This window comes from Globicephala melas, chromosome 7 (assembly GCF_963455315.2).
Source record: "Globicephala melas chromosome 7, mGloMel1.2, whole genome shotgun sequence".
NCBI lineage: Eukaryota > Metazoa > Chordata > Mammalia > Artiodactyla > Delphinidae > Globicephala > Globicephala melas.
Window position 1 is genome coordinate 98,924,107 of NC_083320.1, and position 19,938 is coordinate 98,944,044.

The 19,938-nt window shown below is 37.3% G+C and overlaps 1 protein-coding gene across 1 annotated transcript in view; it reads left to right on the forward strand.

The window, feature by feature from the left end:
- Nucleotides 1-279: 279 nt before the first annotated feature.
- DPP10 (dipeptidyl peptidase like 10) overlaps nucleotides 280-19,938 on the forward strand; it is a 1,292,066-nt gene continuing 1,272,407 nt past the window's right edge. The window contains exon 1 of the mRNA XM_030843834.2: nucleotides 280-627. Within this exon, the coding sequence (XP_030699694.2) occupies nucleotides 568-627 (60 nt within the window). The 5' untranslated portion in view covers nucleotides 280-567. The remainder of the gene's footprint in view (nucleotides 628-19,938) is intronic.

Consider the following 19,938-nt stretch of genomic DNA (forward strand, 5'->3'; position numbering starts at 1 on the left):
TAGAAGAAATAAAATTTAGTGTCAGAATGAGAATGAATTATGGTAAAAAAAAAATCAGGAGAGAGAGAGAGAGGGATACAGAGAAGGAGAGAGAGAAAGATTTATTTTGCACTAAGAAAAGGTGTAAACTGGTTAGAATTAGGGGAGTTGAGAATGTCCCTTTAAACTGTGGTACTGCAATCGATCTCTGTATGTTTTCTGGTATTCATCCCTTTGAAAGGAGAATGAGAGCCAAGATCATTGGCTGTACTCTGAAGCTGTCACATCTCAGTACTGAAAAGGTACAGTGCAAGTGCATTGAAACAGTCTTTAGTTTTCTATTCCATATCGCCAAGAGCTTTGAGAATGATGAACCAAGTGAATGCTTTTTTTAGGGCTGAGATACAGATCCCTCCAATCTGACAGCGTTGCAGCCTCCGGAGTGAGAAAGCAGCAGCAGCAGCAGCAAAAGCAACAGCAGCAGCAAAAGCAACAGCAGCAGCCCAGCTGAAGTCCAGTAGAGGAGACCTGATCCCTAGTTCATCCTGAACTCCACCGGGGAACGTGCACTGTCCAGGGTCCTGAAACATGAACCAAACTGCCAGCGTGTCCCATCACATCAAGTGTCAGCCCTCGAAAACAATCAAGGTAGGACCCAGGTTTTCTCTCTTCTCTCTGCTGCTGTGCATGTATGTTCATTAATTTACCTAACACATGGGCATTGGTATGGCAGGGCACTGACAGTGGCGATACCTAGTTGGTTTGAGTTTGAATTGAAGGTGGATCTGAGTAAAGTGTTCGGTCCTGTTTGTATGTGTACATAGACAGGAGAGAGTAGTTTGCACTAAACGATGGTTTTACCTTGATGACTTTGGCTTTTTTTTGACTGAGAGTCTATCAGCGGTATATTTCAGAAACAAAGTTTAGTGAGCTTCTAGAAGAGTTTCTAATCTATGTCAGTTTTTCTGATGGAATTGGGAACAATTTGCAAGCTGCTGGAAACAGATAATGTTAAATTGAATACAGGTTTTATTACAGTGTTTCATTGTCATATGGATTTGGGACGTCTCATTCTTTCCAAAGAAAAGTGCATCCTTAATTTTGAGTGTTGAACTGGTGGTTATATTGAAGTGATTGTTATAATGAGTATAAAAGACTTGGAGGGAGTATAAAAACATATGTTCTTATGTATGCCACCATACAAGTCAAAAACAGTGAGGTGATTGGAGACACTCTTTAATACAGGTGCTTGTTTTAAACTTGAGGCTTTTCTGACATGGTTAAATGAAAAGGACCAAGCTCAGAATTTTACTGTCCTGTTTTAGTATTAAGTAATGTTTCTGTCATTCTCCTTGTTCTTATTTGGGATGTTCTTACTCCCAAGGAGACTTATAAATAACCATGTTTCTACTGAAGGATTGACTCTAGCTTGCCATTTATCTGTATTAGATTACTATCTGCGTGAGTACTTTGCATCTGGGGAAAGTAATGGGTTCCTCTGGAACTCTTTTATAGAAAAAACTGATAACCTGATGGATCAACTTTTGTTATTACAATCTCTGATTTCCATACAATTGCATAACTTTTATTGAGGTTCCAAAATTTGAGAAGACTGATTTTATTATTACGTTATTTTGGGGTTATATTTCAGGCCTTTGAAAATACTGCATAGACTGCAATTACAAAAGGAATATAATTTACAGCAATAAGTCTGTTTCTTATGAACTTACCTACCCTCTGTCAGAGTCCTCCAGTGATAAATAGACCACAAAATGAACACTTTATTTCATTGATCTGCAATTATTTTTAAAAGCAATGAGGTCTCCAGGATATATCAAATGATGCATAATTAGACCCCCATCATAATAAACATACAGTGTTAACTGAAATGATGAAGAACCTAAATTATTAGGATAACTTACACCGTCTCTAATTGCAAAAGCATAATATCAATATTTTTCAGCATTGGATTTTCTGCACTGTGTCCAAGTTTAGAAATAAAATATTGGGTTTTAGGATTTAAATTTTTCTCTGTATGTCAGATTCCCACATACGTCAATTATATAAGAATACTGTCACTGACAAATGCCAAAATGGTACATATATGATACTCTACATTGTGATATATAAACTCTAGTGGGAAATACGTGCTGTGGTCTAAAGTGGGGTAGAGTTACTCTGGCGATCTACCTTTGAGTATGTTTAGAAAACCATAAAATGGCTTGTGGTTTTCTGTTTAAGTGTTTGAGGTCATAGGCATCAAGTGTTTTGTTTGTCCTTTTGTGTATTGAGTAAGGACAAATGAGTGCTACTTTCTGGGACTTAAAAATCACTTCCCTATTGGTGTTCTAGCATTGACTGCCCTCGGACAAACAGTGGAGGCAGAAAAAAAAATGTTTCTAGTGTCAGGTTTTACATCATCTTGCTGATCTTGCAGATCCTGGCTTTTCGTTCTAACTGCAGCCATTGAATTGAAATGAAAGGCATCATAAAATTGGACAACTCACCACTTAGCAATGTATTATATTAATGGCTTAATGAAGGAATCTTGAATCAAAGCTCTGGGTGGTTTGGTTATTGTATAAGTTAAGTTCTTTTGTGCTCCCCCCCCCCGCCCCTTGATATTGCTCTGGGGAGCAAAAGGTGTGTGATGTTCATAAAGTATATATAGTTGCAAGCATTGAACTATTAAGGGAGTAATTACTTGAGTATTTTCCAATTTGCAGTGGTAAAAGGGGATGAAGGGAAAAGCTCTCTTACTTCAAATTACATGCTCAATTATGAAACATTTATGGCTTTCATAATTTATACTAAAAATGGCTATCTATATTTAGGTAATGCATTAGTCTATGAGCAAAATGCAGTAACAACTTAAGGAGAAACTGTTAAGAGGAGAGATTTTTGGAAAGTTATGAGATATTGGAGCTTGAAAGACTCTTTGAACTTTTAGAATCTATCTTGTTTTAAGTGTGGTTTTTTAGAGTTAATTTTTTCTCACTTTTAGAGGTACTATCTGAAAATTTTAAATAAAACTCCCTTATGGAATCTGGTTGGCCTGCAGATAATGATAAATGACCCACTTTGGGGCTCTAGAAATATCCAGATACTTAAGAACTCGTAAATTGTTCCATTTTGAAATTCTAAAACCTCTGGGGAATTTTCCTCCATAGTGCAGTGTAATAGACCTCTAGGCAGTTGTTTCCCATTGTCAGTACAGTAAATGCTGGCTGCCCCTTCTTTTGATAGTTTAACCACTGCTAAAAAGACTGCAATGGGAATGAACAAAAATGAATTGTACTGGCTAAAAATAGCTTTAAAGGCCAAAATGTGTAGGCAGACAGAGAACAGGTGTGTGTGTGTGTGTGTGTGTGTGTGTGTGTGCTTGTGTGTGTGTGTGTGTGTGTTTCCCCACTTGACGTTTAAAACATAATGATATCTGCAGTGGGTCAAAGTTAGCAATTATTGCCAATGAAGGCTATTTGTGGTTATGGTGGTAACAGAGTTGGAGAAAGAGGGATTAGGTGGAGTCATAATGTGATGAAATGGTTAACATTATTCAGGTGGCTTGACATTTGTTTTTTGTCATTCTGGCCATTAGCCAGCTCAACTAGTCCCTGACACATTTTTCCTGATGTGCTTGAGCAGGTGTTTTCTTATAGTCAAAACTGATAAGTGAGAAGAGAGCGGAGGAAGTCAAATAAAGGTGCCAGGCATGTTTTCAGATCACTTTGGATGGATTGTTGAATGCAATGCATTCATAAAGCCCTCTCCCATTTTAGAACTTGTAAAGCGATGAAGCTTTTCCTGAAATGATTGCAGATCTTACCGTCAATGTAGAAGCGCTCTAAAAAAGGATCTTTCATTCTGAGATCTGTAATGGAAAGTTTTAAGGACTATCTGGGAATGCTAAATACAGATCTAATCTTGGCTTATTATAAACCTGATTTGTCAAGAATTGTCCCCACCTTGGACAACAAACTTGTTTTTTTCCCTCCCCTATCTTGCCTTCTCTTGGCTACACTGAATGCAAATCAAATCTTCCAGTCAAATCTCTGGACTTAGTTTGCCTTTTTTTCCAGTGGAATTGAAAATTTAGAACTTTGCCTAAAAAATATGAGAGAATTTAAAAATTTCTTTCATATATTAATATAAATCGAACATTCTAGATTTATATTAAGATATGTCTAAGAGTAGTAGAGGAAATCCTCCATCCTTCTTTTGAAGTTAGAAATTGGGCATAAATTATCTAGGGTTGGTGATTCCTGGATCAGGAATCATATATATTTTATTATGGTAACTTCCAAATATAGTAAACAATATTACTTTATTTTTCCCATCTAGTGATCTTTTCAGATTAGTCTCTCTCCTTCCCTTTCCCCTTTTCAAGACTTGCCTGGTTTATTCTACTCCTACCTTCACACCCAGGTTCCCAGTCCTATGTAGAAAAGGATCCCAAGGTCTAAAAGTCTTAGTTTCATTCTATTCCTGCTGGAGTAGCTGAACGCTTTTACAAAATATATTTGAACGAGTCTTTAGGATTTTCATTGTCTTTGGAGTAGAACGTCTATGAACAGGCAAACTCTTTTCATCATAATTTTGACTGATTTTTATACTGTAATATTAAAATGTTATTATGCTAGTAAAACCTTTTTACCCTACCACCTCTAACCCCCAGCCCTGTTCAAAATTATGGTATAAGAAACAGGGAATAAAACAAAATAAAGTAAAAGAGAATGAAAATTCTATAACAAATAATTTTTGTTAAACCTGTGGGCTTGAGGGTGTGTGGTGGTTAGAAAATGATTTCTGTCTTTAGCAAATTGGTATTTTGCAGTGTGACACTGTGATGAGTTGGCATGGTAAGACTGACTTGGAATTATATCAACTGGCATCTCAGTGGTTGTTAATTCCACACCCCTAGCCTAAAGGATGGGCACCACATCTGTATTTCACATGGTACTTGAGCTGGTGTTGCAGTTGAGTCTTAGAGTGTTCCATAATTATATAACCAAATTACATCCACAAAAATTTAAAAATGCAAAAGCATATAAGAAAAAACCCTCCTCTTTATGTCATCACAATATACAAAATGTAACCCCCCAAATTTTACTATTATATGAAATTCTAAGTGCAAAGATTATAATAGACTTCTGAATTGTATCTTTCTTAGAGATCCATCTTGGTTCTAATCCTGAGGACTTTAGTCATAAGGAAAAAAAAGAAAGAAACTTTATTAAATTATGATCTCAACACGGACTCAGACACTCAGCACGGACTCAGACTAAAGAAAAAGTCATCATCTATATTCAGTGACTTCTACAGTTCCACTTGGCAAGGAACATACTTTTTTTTTTCAGCATTAGGAGACTGGGTCATTCTCTTAAGTGGTGTTGTTTGGGGAAGCCAGAGAGAAGGCTTACAAAAAATTAGAATGAAGGATCTTGCGTGTGAGAATTTTTTTCCTCTCTCTCAGAAATGGTCTACCTCTTTTTAATTATTCTGACACAGCTTCCCATATGCTTAGGCAAAAATAACAGCCTGTGATAAACATGAATAGGACCACAAGTTAGAAATTCTGCTGATGACCAATTTATAGTCGTTTACAATCTGAATTTACTGCCAAGTATTTAAATTTGCCAAGTATTTAAACTTTAAAAGATTATAGGGCAATTTTATTTTAAATAACTATCAATTAAACTGTTTTATAAGGAAGTAGTAAAGGTTTATGTTTTCTTTTTAGTAAAGAGTGACAATGTTATAATGATTGGCCAGTTTTTGTATTTTGTTGGCTTTTTTCTTAATAAAATAGAAAAAAACAGTTTCTCTTTTAATTTGATATTTATAGCATTTAAATAGCAACTTTTACTTCAAAGAAGTATTGTCATATATTTTATTGAGGTAAATTTGAAAGATTTTAGAAAATACTTAATACTTCATTTTCTAGAAACCCATGTTTTGGTCAGATAGTAAAGGCATTCTCGATGATAAATTTGTGATGACAAACCACTCTTTGTCACTGAAAAGCTGTTGTTCTACAAATGTAGCACAGAATAAATAAGCTCAAGTAATGCTTCTTAAAGCATCATCCCTGAGCCAATAGCACCAGCATCCCCCGTGGACGTGGTAGAAATGCAAATTCCTGGGCTCTACCCAGACCTAATCAACGGAAAACCCTGCGGGTAGGGCCCAGCAATCTGTGTTTTAACAAGCCCTCTGGGTGATTGGATATGTATTAAAATTTCAGAAACACTGAGCTAAAAGAATACAAAATAAGGCACACTTGTGCTATGATCCACCTGTAAGATTTGACTGTTTGGGTATCATAGATGGAGTCTGAAGAACTTCAGAATGGTACTTAAGGTCATTAAATAACATGAATTCTATGAGAGCCGAGATCTCATCAGGTTCATCTCTTCTATCATTCACAGGGCTTATTTGATACAAAGCCCTGAATACAGTAGACATCAAATATATATTTGTTGATTATTAAATGACTGCAAAAGTCTATCAGCTCTAAGATGAACTAAGTCAATTTTTAAAATCTTGTTTAATAGGTAAGCAGGTTGGAAGCCTTGCTCTCTCTTTTAAATTCATAGCAAGTTTCTCAGAAATGTGTATTCACATTTTGTTTGGCTTTTGAAGGTTCTGTTCTCTGATTTTGGTTTGAGACCATCTGGTAGTCAAGCACTTTTTGGTAACTAGGGAGATCCATAGTCACACTAAGCCGAAAGTGTGCTGGGTAAGTGTCTTCCTTCTTGCCAGCTTCCTCTGAAACTTGGCAAAACTGCGGTAGGCAGGAGTGTCACTATGGCCTTTGCCCCTCTCTTCATGAATACTCCTTAGCCCTTGGATATAGGCCACGTTGGTAGGATATAATTGGCAGCACTATACCAAAATTAATCATCATCTTCAACCCTGACGTCCCATTGACAGAACTAGTGTGGTGTTCCAGTAGCAGAACTAGATTTAAGCTGGGTGATAAGCTTTGAAATAAAGAAAGTTTACATTCTGAACAGGCTTATTTCTTGGAAATTCTTCAGAATTTTGTTTGGTTTTTACAGTTACCATTGGGAAGAAAGATCAAATGCACACAGCCTACCCTACCTCCTGTGAATGGAGTGGAAGGCAGATTGGTTGAGTTTTCCTTTGGAGGGTCATCCTTAACTTGAATTCTCACTTCCCCAATACCACCATGAATCATGTGATCTTAGCTAAGGCAATTAACCCTGTCAAGGCTTTTCTTCCTGCTAACAGAAGGGCAATAAACTTAAATTACCTCCCCCCAAAAATGCTATGTAAGTGCTTTGTATTATAATTTGTTCTAGTAGCAATTTTTAACGGATATGACATTTTCATAGAGAGGTGTATAGTGAGAATCAATTTTTATGACATAAAAGCTGAGAATTTTATTTGCAATTATTATTAACTATAATGAGGATAAAACTCATTTTGAAGTCACCAGGGAGCTGAAAAGTATCTTCTAATATTGTAGTAACATCTGCAAGATTTCATCATGAACCTGTACCAGAAAAGTAGGGAGAAAAGGAGACTGAGTTTAAGTGACATCTAAAGGACTGATTAATTCAATAAAAAGTGCAGTCACTCATCCTGGTGCTGTGCGACAAAAAAATGGAAGATACCTAGGGTAGCTGCATGGATTGTACATTGAATTGAGGAGATATTTTATCATGATATGGATACAGCCTTCCTACTACTTCTGTGCTCACTGTTTCCTTTGTCTCATCTCATTCCACACAATGGTCCTTTTAACAGACCCATGTTCTTACCTGAAATCTCATACGGAATTTTCTCAGTGAAAGTTCTCAGACTCCCCTAGGCAAGCTGTCATAGTCTCTAATCATCTGTGTTCTCACATCATCTTCTCTGTACCTGATTAATAACAACTCATCTTCTGAGTTATAATTATTTGTTTCCATATAAGTCTCTCTACTAGCTCTTAAAGGAATCTTAAAGGGTCTCTATCTTTTATTTTTTGTACTTCCGGTGTCTAGCCCAACAGCTGGTGCCTAGCAGGTGCTCAATTAAGATTCTCTGAATGAAAGAACAGTCAAAGAAGGTTATAAACTCCTTTGTCTTCCCAAGAGATGCAGCCTGACTTCTGGGTTCAGAAACATGCTAGTTCTCCTTGACCCACGCAGAGCTAAAGGTTTTACTTTAAAATATGTAAACAACATTTGGAGAGATGACAAAGGGGCCGCACAGCTTTTGACAACATATATGCTAGTCCTCTTGGGGATGAGTGGTTTCTGTAAGTCAAAAATAGGTTTCATATTATGAGTGTCTTTCTACATTAGGGTTAAGGAAAGTCTGTATCCAAACAGAGACACTCTCTGTCCCTGTTTTGGGCTCGTGTTAGCATAGCAGACACTAGTTGCTGCTGATTTTAATGGATGGGTAATTTCCAAGACCAATCACTGCTGCTGGATTGAAAAACACCACTTCTCGCAACTTTGGGTTCCAGGATTTGGCCTAAAGAAAAATGGATTCCACTTTATTTTAATGGAAAGTAAATAGCATGAGAGTTCTTATTGTACTTAATAGATGGGCCCTTTACTTTAATATTTCTTTTTTGAGACAGTGAAAGAATTAGGGCAGAGAGACTATGCAAGACAGATATTCTTAATCAAGGAAGGGCAGCTATGGTAAAATTTTTCCTTTATGTATGTTCTCTGAAGGAAATAAAATCCAGTGAAAGGACAGACTCAAGAAATATTGATTTGTGATCGGTGAGCACAGTATGATGTGATGGATAGAGACTTGGACTGACTCTTTTCATTGTTTCAGTCATTCAACATCTAGTGAAAGAGGATTTAAATGTGAATAGGGTGATAATACTTGTTATTAAGAAGTACAGCCTAGGATACAAATTAATACAATTATAATATAAAATGATAAGTGCTAGATGAGGCCAATGCAAGATTTTGGGGGAGCATTCACAGAGTTCAAACCAGAATTCTACATAGGAGTTAGATTGATAGAAGAAAATATTCCAGGCACAAAGAAAACATGTGTAAAAGATGCAGAAGCAAGGCAGTGCAATTCTGATGAAAGCATTGTTTAGTTGAAACTGACTATATTATAAGTTGCAAATAATTAGGAGTGAAAAATGAGGTTACAAATACATATGGGAGGGCTGAAAAACTGTTTTTCAGAATGTGACTATATTCTGAGGGCAAAGCTTAAGGGCAAAGAGTACGAAGACAAGATCACGAGATGTGAATTCAGGATCCAATTCTGTGACCTTGGGAAGCCTTCCTGAGGTCTTTAGGTAGAAAGTGAAGATGGTGACACATTCCTGGTCCATCTTTCAGGATAATCCAAGTATAAGATATTATTAGCCAGACATGTGTTACTGAAGGTAAATCTTAGTAAGAACAAAAGATTTATTCATTAGCTTGATTTAGTACCATGCAAGTTTATGAACTCTAATGACAGCTGGTCTTTAAAGGCTTTAGTTTACTGGTAGCTTTTTAATTTAAAAAGCTTTTTTTGAGTAATGACAATCATTGGGCTATACCAAAACTTTTTGTCTTTACTATTTGAATATTATATACAGATAACCGTTTTCCTGGTATTCTGGTTGCCAACTGTCTTTTCAACAATGCCCGATGACATATGAATGGCCTCTGTTAGTGACATTAGATTTTAGTATAACGAATTCCTGGAAATTTCAGAGGTAGAGGTGTGAAAGTTCTTTTCTTGTTAGTCTCCTAATTATACATTAAGCCATGTGTTGTCTTTAATACAGATACCTTAGGTTTCTTGAAGGATTAGTTCCAAAGTTCTCTCTCAAAGGCTCACACTTTTTCAGAGAAGACAGGGAAGATTAAAGTACATTTGATGTGCTACAATTCCGCAGCCATAAAATTTGAGATGTTTCTTACAGATGCTGTACTCCGGATTCTCACTTTGCAGACAGAAAATCTGAGGTTTAAAAAGGGAAGTTAGGTGAGGTGAGAGTTGTTCCTTTCATCCTTTTAAATAGGAGACACACACACACACACACACACACACACACACACACACACACACACACACACACACACACACACACACACCCATCCTGCATGATTGTCTCATGATTAATACTTGGTATGGCTATGGTCCTTTGAGGTCTGGGGTAAGTTAAAGAATATGTAGATTTTATTTATCAAGGTGCTTTTAGCTGAAAGTATTAGAAAATAACAAAATTCTATATGACTTGGTTAGAAGAACCAGAAAAGGATAGTAATTTCACAAAATGAAAAGTCCCTTGGTAGAGCACTTCAAGAGTCAGTTAATTTGGTGCTCAAATAGCTCGTCCCAGGGCCCAGGCTCTTTGCACCATCACACTTTGTCTTTCTCAGACTAGCTGCTTCAGTTCCATAATTGGCGTGCAGACCTGACAACTGACCATGTGCAGTGGACAAAGAGAAGTTTCTTCCTTTGAGTTTCGTTTTAGGAAAAAGTCCTACACATTATTTCCCCTCAACTTTTCTTGCCTAGAATTGTCTTATGCCAGGTCCTTACCCATTGTGCTTGACGATGCATATGGTTAAGTTGAGGAAGTAGAGGTGGTGGCTAACCAAATAAACATGGGGTTCTGTTAGAAACAGGGAGGTTAGACGGTTTTGAAGGAGGAAAAAATATGCACCACAGAGATCAGCAAGAAGGATTTTAGAATTTGATGGACATGGAATGTACACCATACTGTGAAAGACAGATAATGCCATGGTCTAAGAACTGTTTCAACAAAGATGTAACAAACTGAAACACAACACTGACTGTCTCATGGCAGAGATACCTTCCATCACTTTGGAGCAAAAGGGTAGGAAGAGAGGGTCCCAAGATTGCCTCATTTGGGTAGCCTTATCTCCTTTGATATTAAATGACTCAGTAGGCAATCACTTTTTTTTTTTTGTAGCCAATCACTTTGCATTGTGTTTTCATTTTTTTTTCTATTACAGAAATTTAATTCTTAGTTTACTTCTCAAAACAAAAATTTTAGTACCATGTAATTTCACAGGTAAATTCTAATAATCAATACAGAAATAAGTTATTTCTTCAAAAATTTTTTGCTAAATTTTGAAGTGGAGAGGACCCTTCTCTACTCATTTCATCTGATCATTATTGTACTATTATTATAATACAGTTGTTTTTTGGACATTTTCTCAACATTTAAAAAATTCTCTTTGAATTTCTTTTTAAAATAGCAGTCTAAATCTTTCAACTTTGAAATATTCTGTTTTTTTTAAATTAATTTTTATGGGAGTATAGTTGATTTACAATGTTGTGTTAGTTTCTGCTATACAGCAAAGCGAATCAGTTATACATATATATATATGTGTATATATATATATCCACTCTTTTTTAGATTGTGTTTTCATTTTTCACACATCATTGGGCTCTTTTCTTTTTGAGGAAGATGAGGGGAACTGGTGATATTTTTTATCATATAATTAGGGTTGCTCAAGGCCTATTACAGCAACCTCTTCTTTGGTACCTCTAAGGACTTGGAGCCCTTATGCCTCCAAAGTTGAGAGGTAACATAATAACTGTGATTAGATGTACAGTTGAAACTGTGGTAGCTGGAGATAGCATGTCCCATGTAAAGACACACCAGAACAAAGTCCACTCCCCTTCCCCACGAAATATCTTGGAGAGGTATTTATGATGGGACACTACGACTACGTGGAATCACACCAAAAATAATTTTTCAGGGAGCTCAGTATCTCTGGTTTGTAACTCTGGCTGTGTGATGTTGGTAAATATTGTGGATTTAATTACCAGATGCTGAACACCAACAGACATGTCTGGCACCCAGACTTCTCCCTTGATCTCTATCCTCAGATGTTGCTCTTTCATATAGATGTTTATAGATGTTTCACATAGATGTGTAACAGGCATTATAAACTTATCACAGTAAAATCAGAACTTGTGATACTTGCTGACTACCCTTCTTTCACCTGACATCATTACATGAGTCCACCATCTTCTTTTCAGAGATTCAAACCAAAAACCTAAAGATTATTTTTTCCTCTCTTCTCTTCAGTCCACCATCCAATCCATCAAAAGTCCTGCCCATTCCACCTCCTAAATGTATCTCCAGTCTAACCTCTTCTCTTCACCTCCACCAAGATCCCCCAAACTGCACGCACATGCACATTTCATCTGAGTTATGGCAACAACTTCAAAGGACTCCTGACTTCCAGCAGGCCTTACCGCTGTTAATTCTCCACTCCCCAGCCGAGTGGTGGTTTTAAAATATGACTCTAATCACTTTGCACTCCTGGTTTAGATCTTAACATTGCTTTTAGAAAACAACCCCAGGTCCTTAACCTTACCCTGATGACCCTGCATTGATCTGGCCTCTGTTCTTCCCTATGACCCTACTGTGTCCCATTCTCTCGCCCCAACTTCACCCCATGATTCTCCAGCAAAACTGGCCTCCTTTCTGAGCCTAAAACATTGTGAGCTCTTTGCCGTACCATGGTCTCTGTGCTTCTTTTCATTGTCTAAGAACTCTTTTTCCTGCGACTTTCCATAGCACCTTTCTGGTTTCAACTCAGGCCACTTCTGATGGACTCTGCCCATCTAGGTTGTGGTCACCCCTATGTTGGTGCCGCAGAAACTCATAACCAAAAGTGGCGATTTTCTTCTGTTATTCCCATAGTGCCTCTCCCAAAGTCTCCAACCCACAGGGGAGCGAGGCACTCTTCCTTCTCTGAAAGGAAGAGTGCCTTCCTTCCTTCTCTTAATCTTTGTTATATTCCCTGTCAGAACCCTTGTAGAAAAGGGTTTTACTTCATAAAAGAACCTTTCTAGGTTCTGGTTTCCCATTCTTTCCTAATCACTATGTTAGTTCAACAAATATTTAGCGACTATATAATAAATACCACGTTGCACAGATGAGGATACCATAAAGCATAAGACACAGGACCAGTCTTTGAGAGGAGTACATTCTGGCTTCTTTTCTCCTCTCCCTTTGCCTGGGATGAAGGAGGAGGACGCGGAAAACTAAGTCCTTGATGACAGTACAGCATGAATGTCCTCTGGGAGATCGGAGAATGTGCACCGTTCTCCAGTTTGATTGAAGGAGTAAAATTTGAACTGATTCTTGATGGGCAAGCAATAGTAATCTTGGTGAAGACTATGGGAGAAAGGGACATTCCAGATAGTGGAATGTGCAAAGGCACCCTGGTAAGGGACAGCCTGACCCCGACCACCATAATTATGGCCAACATTACCATTTTGAGATACTCACAGCTCTAGGTGCTTTTATGGGATATTTCTAATTCCCACGATGACTAAGCAAGGAAAGGGTTATTATTCTTATTTCATAAATAAGAACTTTAATTTGTCCCAAGTTTCTGAGACCATAAGAAGTGGAGCTCATATTTGAACCCTGATAAGTTTGTTACAAAACTTGAGCTGACAGCTCGGGTTTCCTGGCTTCTATTTCAGTGTTCTCTCAGCTCTGTCATGCTCCCACAAGCTCTACGAAGCTGGTTGTTGGTATCCAGGGTCCTCTGCTGTTTTAAGCCTCTAAATCAAGGTTTACTGTTTTTCCCACAGGAATGCCCTCTGTCCCTCCTCTTCGCCTGTCTGGCAGATAATGCCATTGTGGACTCTTCACAGGCAATTCCTCTCCTCTCTGAAGCTTTGCCTCTTCCTCACTCTCTTGCCTTTCTATATACTTATCTTCTTATCCTCTCACTTCACCCTCTTCCTTATCCTATCGGCCCTTGCCCTCACAACCCAGCTAGAGCCAAAATGTAGGGTCCTCGAGGCAAAGGTGGTATCTCATTTGTTATTATGACCGTAGCGTTTAGTACCATTCCTGACATGAAGTGAAAACTCAGAAAGGGCTTGCTGAATGAATGAATGAGTAAGCAAAGGCCATCTAACATGGAGAATGATATGTTACTGCTCCAGAATATTCTTTATAATATTAATGTTTCCTTTCATTTGATATATAGTCACATGGCTCTCATTCTGGGTGAAATGTAAGTATGAGAAAAGAAGCCAATTATGTTTGTGCTTTTTTCAAAGAATTTTCTTCCCCCATTGTGTGTGTGTGTTTGCATGTGTATGTGCATGTGTGTGTGAGAGACACACACAGACAATATGAGAGCTGAGTTTTTAAAATGTAAATATGGTTGAAATTGGCTTATTGCTAAGTTCTTTCATTGGTGTTTAGATGAAAAGATTTTAAAGTCATTTCAAATGTGGAGAAATTATTTTTTTGAGAATGGGAATTTTCCATAAGAATAAAATATTTTCTGAGCACCTACTCTGTGCTAGGACCTCTTTTACCAGCAAATTCATTTATTTTTTACCTCTTTGCTGCTAAGGAAATAGTGGGAACCTGTATTTTAATTAGCTGATCTCAGTCAAGCCCTCTGCATTCAGCGTATCTTTTAACATTACAGGGACGACACGAGCCTTATTCTGCCAAAAAGTATTAAGGGCTTAAGGATCTGAGTGAGGAAAATGTAGAGTTGGGCCTTGACTTCATAGTTCAGGCTCTTTCTGTTATACCACATGGTAATATTGCTTATAGAAAACATATAATTTAAGGGATCTTTATTCTAAAACATGTAAGCACTTGATTTCCCAGGCAGTCATTGCATGCTGACAGATTTGTCTTTGCAAAGTCTCACATTTTCACAATCACCACCATATTTATGTCCTTTTCATGTATCACTAATGGATGGGGCCAATTTGGAAACAGGAGAACTGGGAACCCAGGATTCAATGCAGGAGAAACAATACAGAGTCCAGAAAGTGTATCTGATGGGAACACCAAATAGGACATAACAACATCAGCTAATTTCCGAGGATAGCTTAGGGCCTGGGAGAGACTGGACATTCAGGAACAAGATGAACAGGATGAACAGTGATTTTTAGGTCCATTTGGAGTAACAACCCAAGCAGAGGAGTCTGTAGCAATCTGGGCCTAACTAGAGCCAGAATAAGAATATTAACAACAGCAACCATGACTGTGTTCTAAATATTTGCAGAACATTTTTAGATAGCTTCTTACTGACTGTCAACTACAATGCTGTGAAACACATATACTTATTATTGGTAGGATATGACAAAATGAAGAAGGAAATATGTGGTGTTGGAATAAGGAAAATAGCAGTGTGTAACGAAGCATGAATATACTACACAGTTTTGTAAACTGCAACCGATTTTGGAAAGGCAGCTGCTAAGGAGTGTAATTGTAATTGTTAGGCAAATATTTGGAGCAGTTAAAGTACTTGGCTAAATTTTTCCTCATCAGCAAAATAGGCAAAGGAGGCAACTTGTGTTCTGGAGACCACTGGAGTGTGATAGGCTAAGGGCACATATGAAGCTAGGACCAAGCTAGGCAAAGATAGCAACAAATATATCGCACTGCACATGCTCTGTTCCTGGCACTATGGTTATAGAGGCCAAGTTCTGCTGATGTTGGTACAAGGTCCATCAGCAATAAGAAAAGCCAAGAAAGCCAAGGGTGGATATAGAAAACAGCTGATAGAAGTGGGGCTGTCCATGTCCTATTCAGCTCCATCTTGGGGGGAAGATTTGAGAAAGAATTTGAAATGAGTTTGTGGAATAGACCTAGGAGGGTAGTCTTGGGTAAATAAATAAACACTGAATGTTCAGATGATATCAGAGACTGTGTATCTGTTCTGGCTTCCACTGAGACTCTGTCAGTCAGTGCAAATCAATTTAAGATTTCTTTGTCCACTTGGTTTCACTCGATCTCAGTTGCTCTAACTGCAGATTTCTCAACCTTGGCACCATTGACACGTTGGATCAGATCATTCTTTGCTATGAGGGCTGACCTGTGCACTGTAAGATGTTTAACAGCATCCCTGGCCTCTACCTGTCAGTAGCACTCTCCCCAGTTATGACTAAAAGGTCTCCAGATATTGCTCAGTGTTCTCTGGGAAGCAAAATTGCTCCTGGTTGAGAGCCACTGGCCTAACTGGTAGCCATTGCTACAGGTGAGAGAGGGCTTTGAGAGTAAATGAGGCTCCTTCTGGTCTCATGGGTCTTTTGAATTGAGAGTCGCTGTGCCACTCTATCCCTGGGCCGTTCTGACACGGAGGATGGTTGAGCCACCTGAAGGGCAATCAGAATATTGAATAATTATCATCTGAGGTTTATAGATAAAGGGATTCAGTCAGAGAGCTAGAGATCTGTCCCCACATCACACGGAGGAACTGATACTTGAACCTCAATTATAACACTATGCCCCATCTCTTTTCTCTATAACAAGTGGCTTTTATCCCAGGCTTTGCAGATTCCCCAAACCTTAGGTACTGAGGGAAAGGGGAAATAGATAGGACTTTGGGTCCTCCTGCACTTCCACCCATCCCTAGTTTTACCTTGGCCACAGCAGCATTACTATCACCATCCTATGTTGATAATGGTTTTATTTTTCTACTAAAGTAATAACAGATAAAATCCTCTGCATTATCCTTTACACTGAGAGAAGCTCAACAATATTTCTTACTGTTTTCAAGAGTAAGGCAAGCTGAGGCTGCAGGGGTATTAAGTTTGCTAACCTACAAGGTAGAAATTTAATAGGGACTGGGACCCAAAAAGGCCGTTTTCTTTATCCATTCTTGGTCTCTTTCCAGAAAAAGTCATCCTGCCTCCATATTTCACTTTTCTAGGCTATCCTGAATTATTGTGCCAGAGTTATCTTCTGGCAGAGACTTGAGAAATTTTACCCCATTCTTGAGAATCTAAATTCTCATCCTGCTAACATCTTGCTTGGCAATCTTCAAATTCTATATTAATCCAGGAATTTCTAACTCTCCCCTTTTTCATAAAATAGGGATCAGCTCCGGACAAGAGAAACACAGCTTGACAACTCACATCTCTGGTATCTGCCTGTCATGATATCTGAAAATCTACATTTAGAGATCGAGTTTGTTAAATGAAGAGATTGACTTCTGCAGTTATCATTTTTCTTAAAAGCAGATGAACTCGAAAATTTTGACATATGTATATTTTGTCAGCCAAAGACAAACCATCTATTTTGGGAGGCAATATTGCATACTTGTGAATTGTGTGCTTTGGAATGTGTGCTTTGGAGTTAAACTGCCTCAGTTCATATTCCAGGTTGCCACTTTTAGCAATATTATCTCAGACAAGTCTTCTAAATTTTTATGAACCTCCTTTTCTCCTCTGTAAGGTGGGGTGATAATGCTCTCTATATTGGAGTTATTGGAATTAAATGAGATAATATATGTAGAGCATTTTAAAAAATACTCAAAAATAATTTCCAGTTCCATTGTTATTACTACTTTATTCCCAGGGGACCATCCTGCATGCATATTATAAATTAAAGAAATCATTGATAAGAACAATATTGGCGGTTATCTTGGCAATTTCACAATCTTCTCTGAGTTATCAGAAAACAAAGGTTATAATGAATAGATCAATAAAAATATAACTTCAGCAAGGAAAAATGATATTAAATGAATTATAATATATTAAATCATCCCAATAAAAATCAAATTCTTACTGTAATAAGCCAGTAGAGCCCCTGTAGTAGACATTTTAAAATGTGATATACTTTTCTCCCTATTATAAATTCGGTCTTAAGTGGATTGGTAGGCGTCTAGTGAAGTTTCCACTGTCTTGTTTGACTATTTCCAGAGGACCAAGGATACCTGAAAGGGTGCGTTTTGCCTTATACGTTAAAGAGAACTTTAAAAAAGAAGTGTGACGGTCACTAGACGTTGTATCAAGTATTTGATATTTTAGATACAAAAAAGTCTTAGAAAAACTAGATAATTAACATATTTACCTAAATAAGTGTCTGACTAACCATTTTATCATATTCTTAATCCAGATCTTAGAAATAGAAGAATAGTGTAGTCAAATCGCTATTACCTTTACTAATTGAGTAAATTCTAGAAATGTTAAGAAAAGTATAGCGCAGGAGCTAAATCAATGTTTGCAGAATGAACGTTGAAAACTTTTGGTTCTTAATGGTTGCCCTTCCCTACACCATGCATGTTCTTACTGTTGCTATGACCTTTTCTGTTAGCCAGCTGGACACTGTCACACAACATGTTAAATGCACCACTGGGTGATGTAACCAGTGATTTGGGCATTATGCCAAGGCAAGTTTTGCTCTAGGGACCTAAATTATTAATACTCATGTCACTGATTTTATTACCCTGTGGTATATGTTACATGCTGCTTGACAATATTTGTCGTAAGAAGTAGACTTTACATAGATGTAGAAAGACCCAGATCTATGTGAGATCTCCTTGCAGAGACTGGTGTCAAAACATTCTATGAAACCTGGGAAAATCATGTATTTCTTCCTTTTTTTCTTCCCTAGGCTTCCCCTATTTCATAATACGTGCAAAGCCGATGGAATTGGGTTGGGATCGCTTCTGTATCACAAAAGCGATCGCTTCTGTATCAAGGTCTCAAAATAAGCTCTCTTTCATTCCGAAAGGATACAAACAATTTAGATTAAAGAGCAATGAATATCATTTAGTTTATCATAAGGCACTGCCATTCCTACATAACATTTTTGCTATGAAATCTCTATGTTAATAGTGTTTTCTCATTTTATGTCACTGAGTGCAAGGCCTTATACCATTATTTTAATTATGCTGTGCCTGATTTTTTTTTTTCTTCTTCTTCTTTTCTTGAGTTGTAATAAAGACAGTCACATCCTGCTGTTACCATGACTTACTACCCCTGCCATTCATACCTGGGGGAACTCCTTGGCTGCCATGGCCTGTGTAGCGACAGGTTATTCCTTGCTGGACGTAAAGCACAGTGGGATTAAAGCCATTCTCATCTCCTGAAGTCCTCTTACAAACCATCTACCCAGGTGTGTTAAACTAAGGAAAATATCTTCTATTTTCTCCCAAAGATTATAAACAGCAATATGCTGGGATGATAGTGGGGCTGGATATGAGAAAAAAGAGAGTAACCTGCTTTCTGAAAAACCATTCAATTGCAACCAAATACATTTTCAGATGGTTACTTTTTATTTTATGTTTTAAATTCTACGAGTATATGTTTGTGTTGAAATTTCTGAGTTAAAAAAAAAATTTGGAAACTTACAAACAAAAAGTTCCATGCTAGTAAACCTCAGTCTTTTCTTATATTTTGGTATACTACTGATTGTTTACAATCTGTAGACATTTTGCATATAATTTAAGATTAGTTGATATATCTAGAGTTATTGGTTCGACCAAAAAGTTCGTTCGGGTTTTTCCCTAACATCTTAACGAAAAACCCAGATGAACTTTTTCACCAACCCAATAATTAAACCATTCCCTCTCTACAAAAGAAGCTCACTTGTCTGAACTGCAGTAATTCTGAATATATAATGATTTAGATGCACCTATTATAACTGCATAGTTAAAAAGAAAATAACTGCTGGGATAATTCAAAATTTAAACAGGATAACACAGAGTGTACATTTAAACTACTTATATGAAAGACTTTTTCAAGCTCTGCATATTATGGAAAATATGTATCCTCTTAGCATTACTCTTATCTGTTCACTAAAGACCAATTCTCTTTTAGGTCCTTCTTGCTCTAATGTCAGTTTGGTAGCTTAGTTTGTGTTACTCTCTGTGTATGAAACTAACACTGCTTATTTTTCAGTAGACGTCAGTCTTTCATTAATTCAGAATGCCTATTACTTTAATTAATCCAAATTAGAAATTATGTTTCTCCCCAAACAAAATGTATCCTCACATCAATTAAATGAGAGTTTTTGATGAAATACTCGCTAACAGAGAGTAAGTAATTGAGATATAATTGTTTGTAGATGAGAAATAAGTACCACTTTCATGGAAAATGTGAGTTTAATGCTGATGATTTCCATGATTATGATGTGTTTTATGTGGCTTTTTATACCACTGTTTTGGAAGCATTCAGAATACCAGTTGAGGCAAAAGCATCTTAATGTTTGTT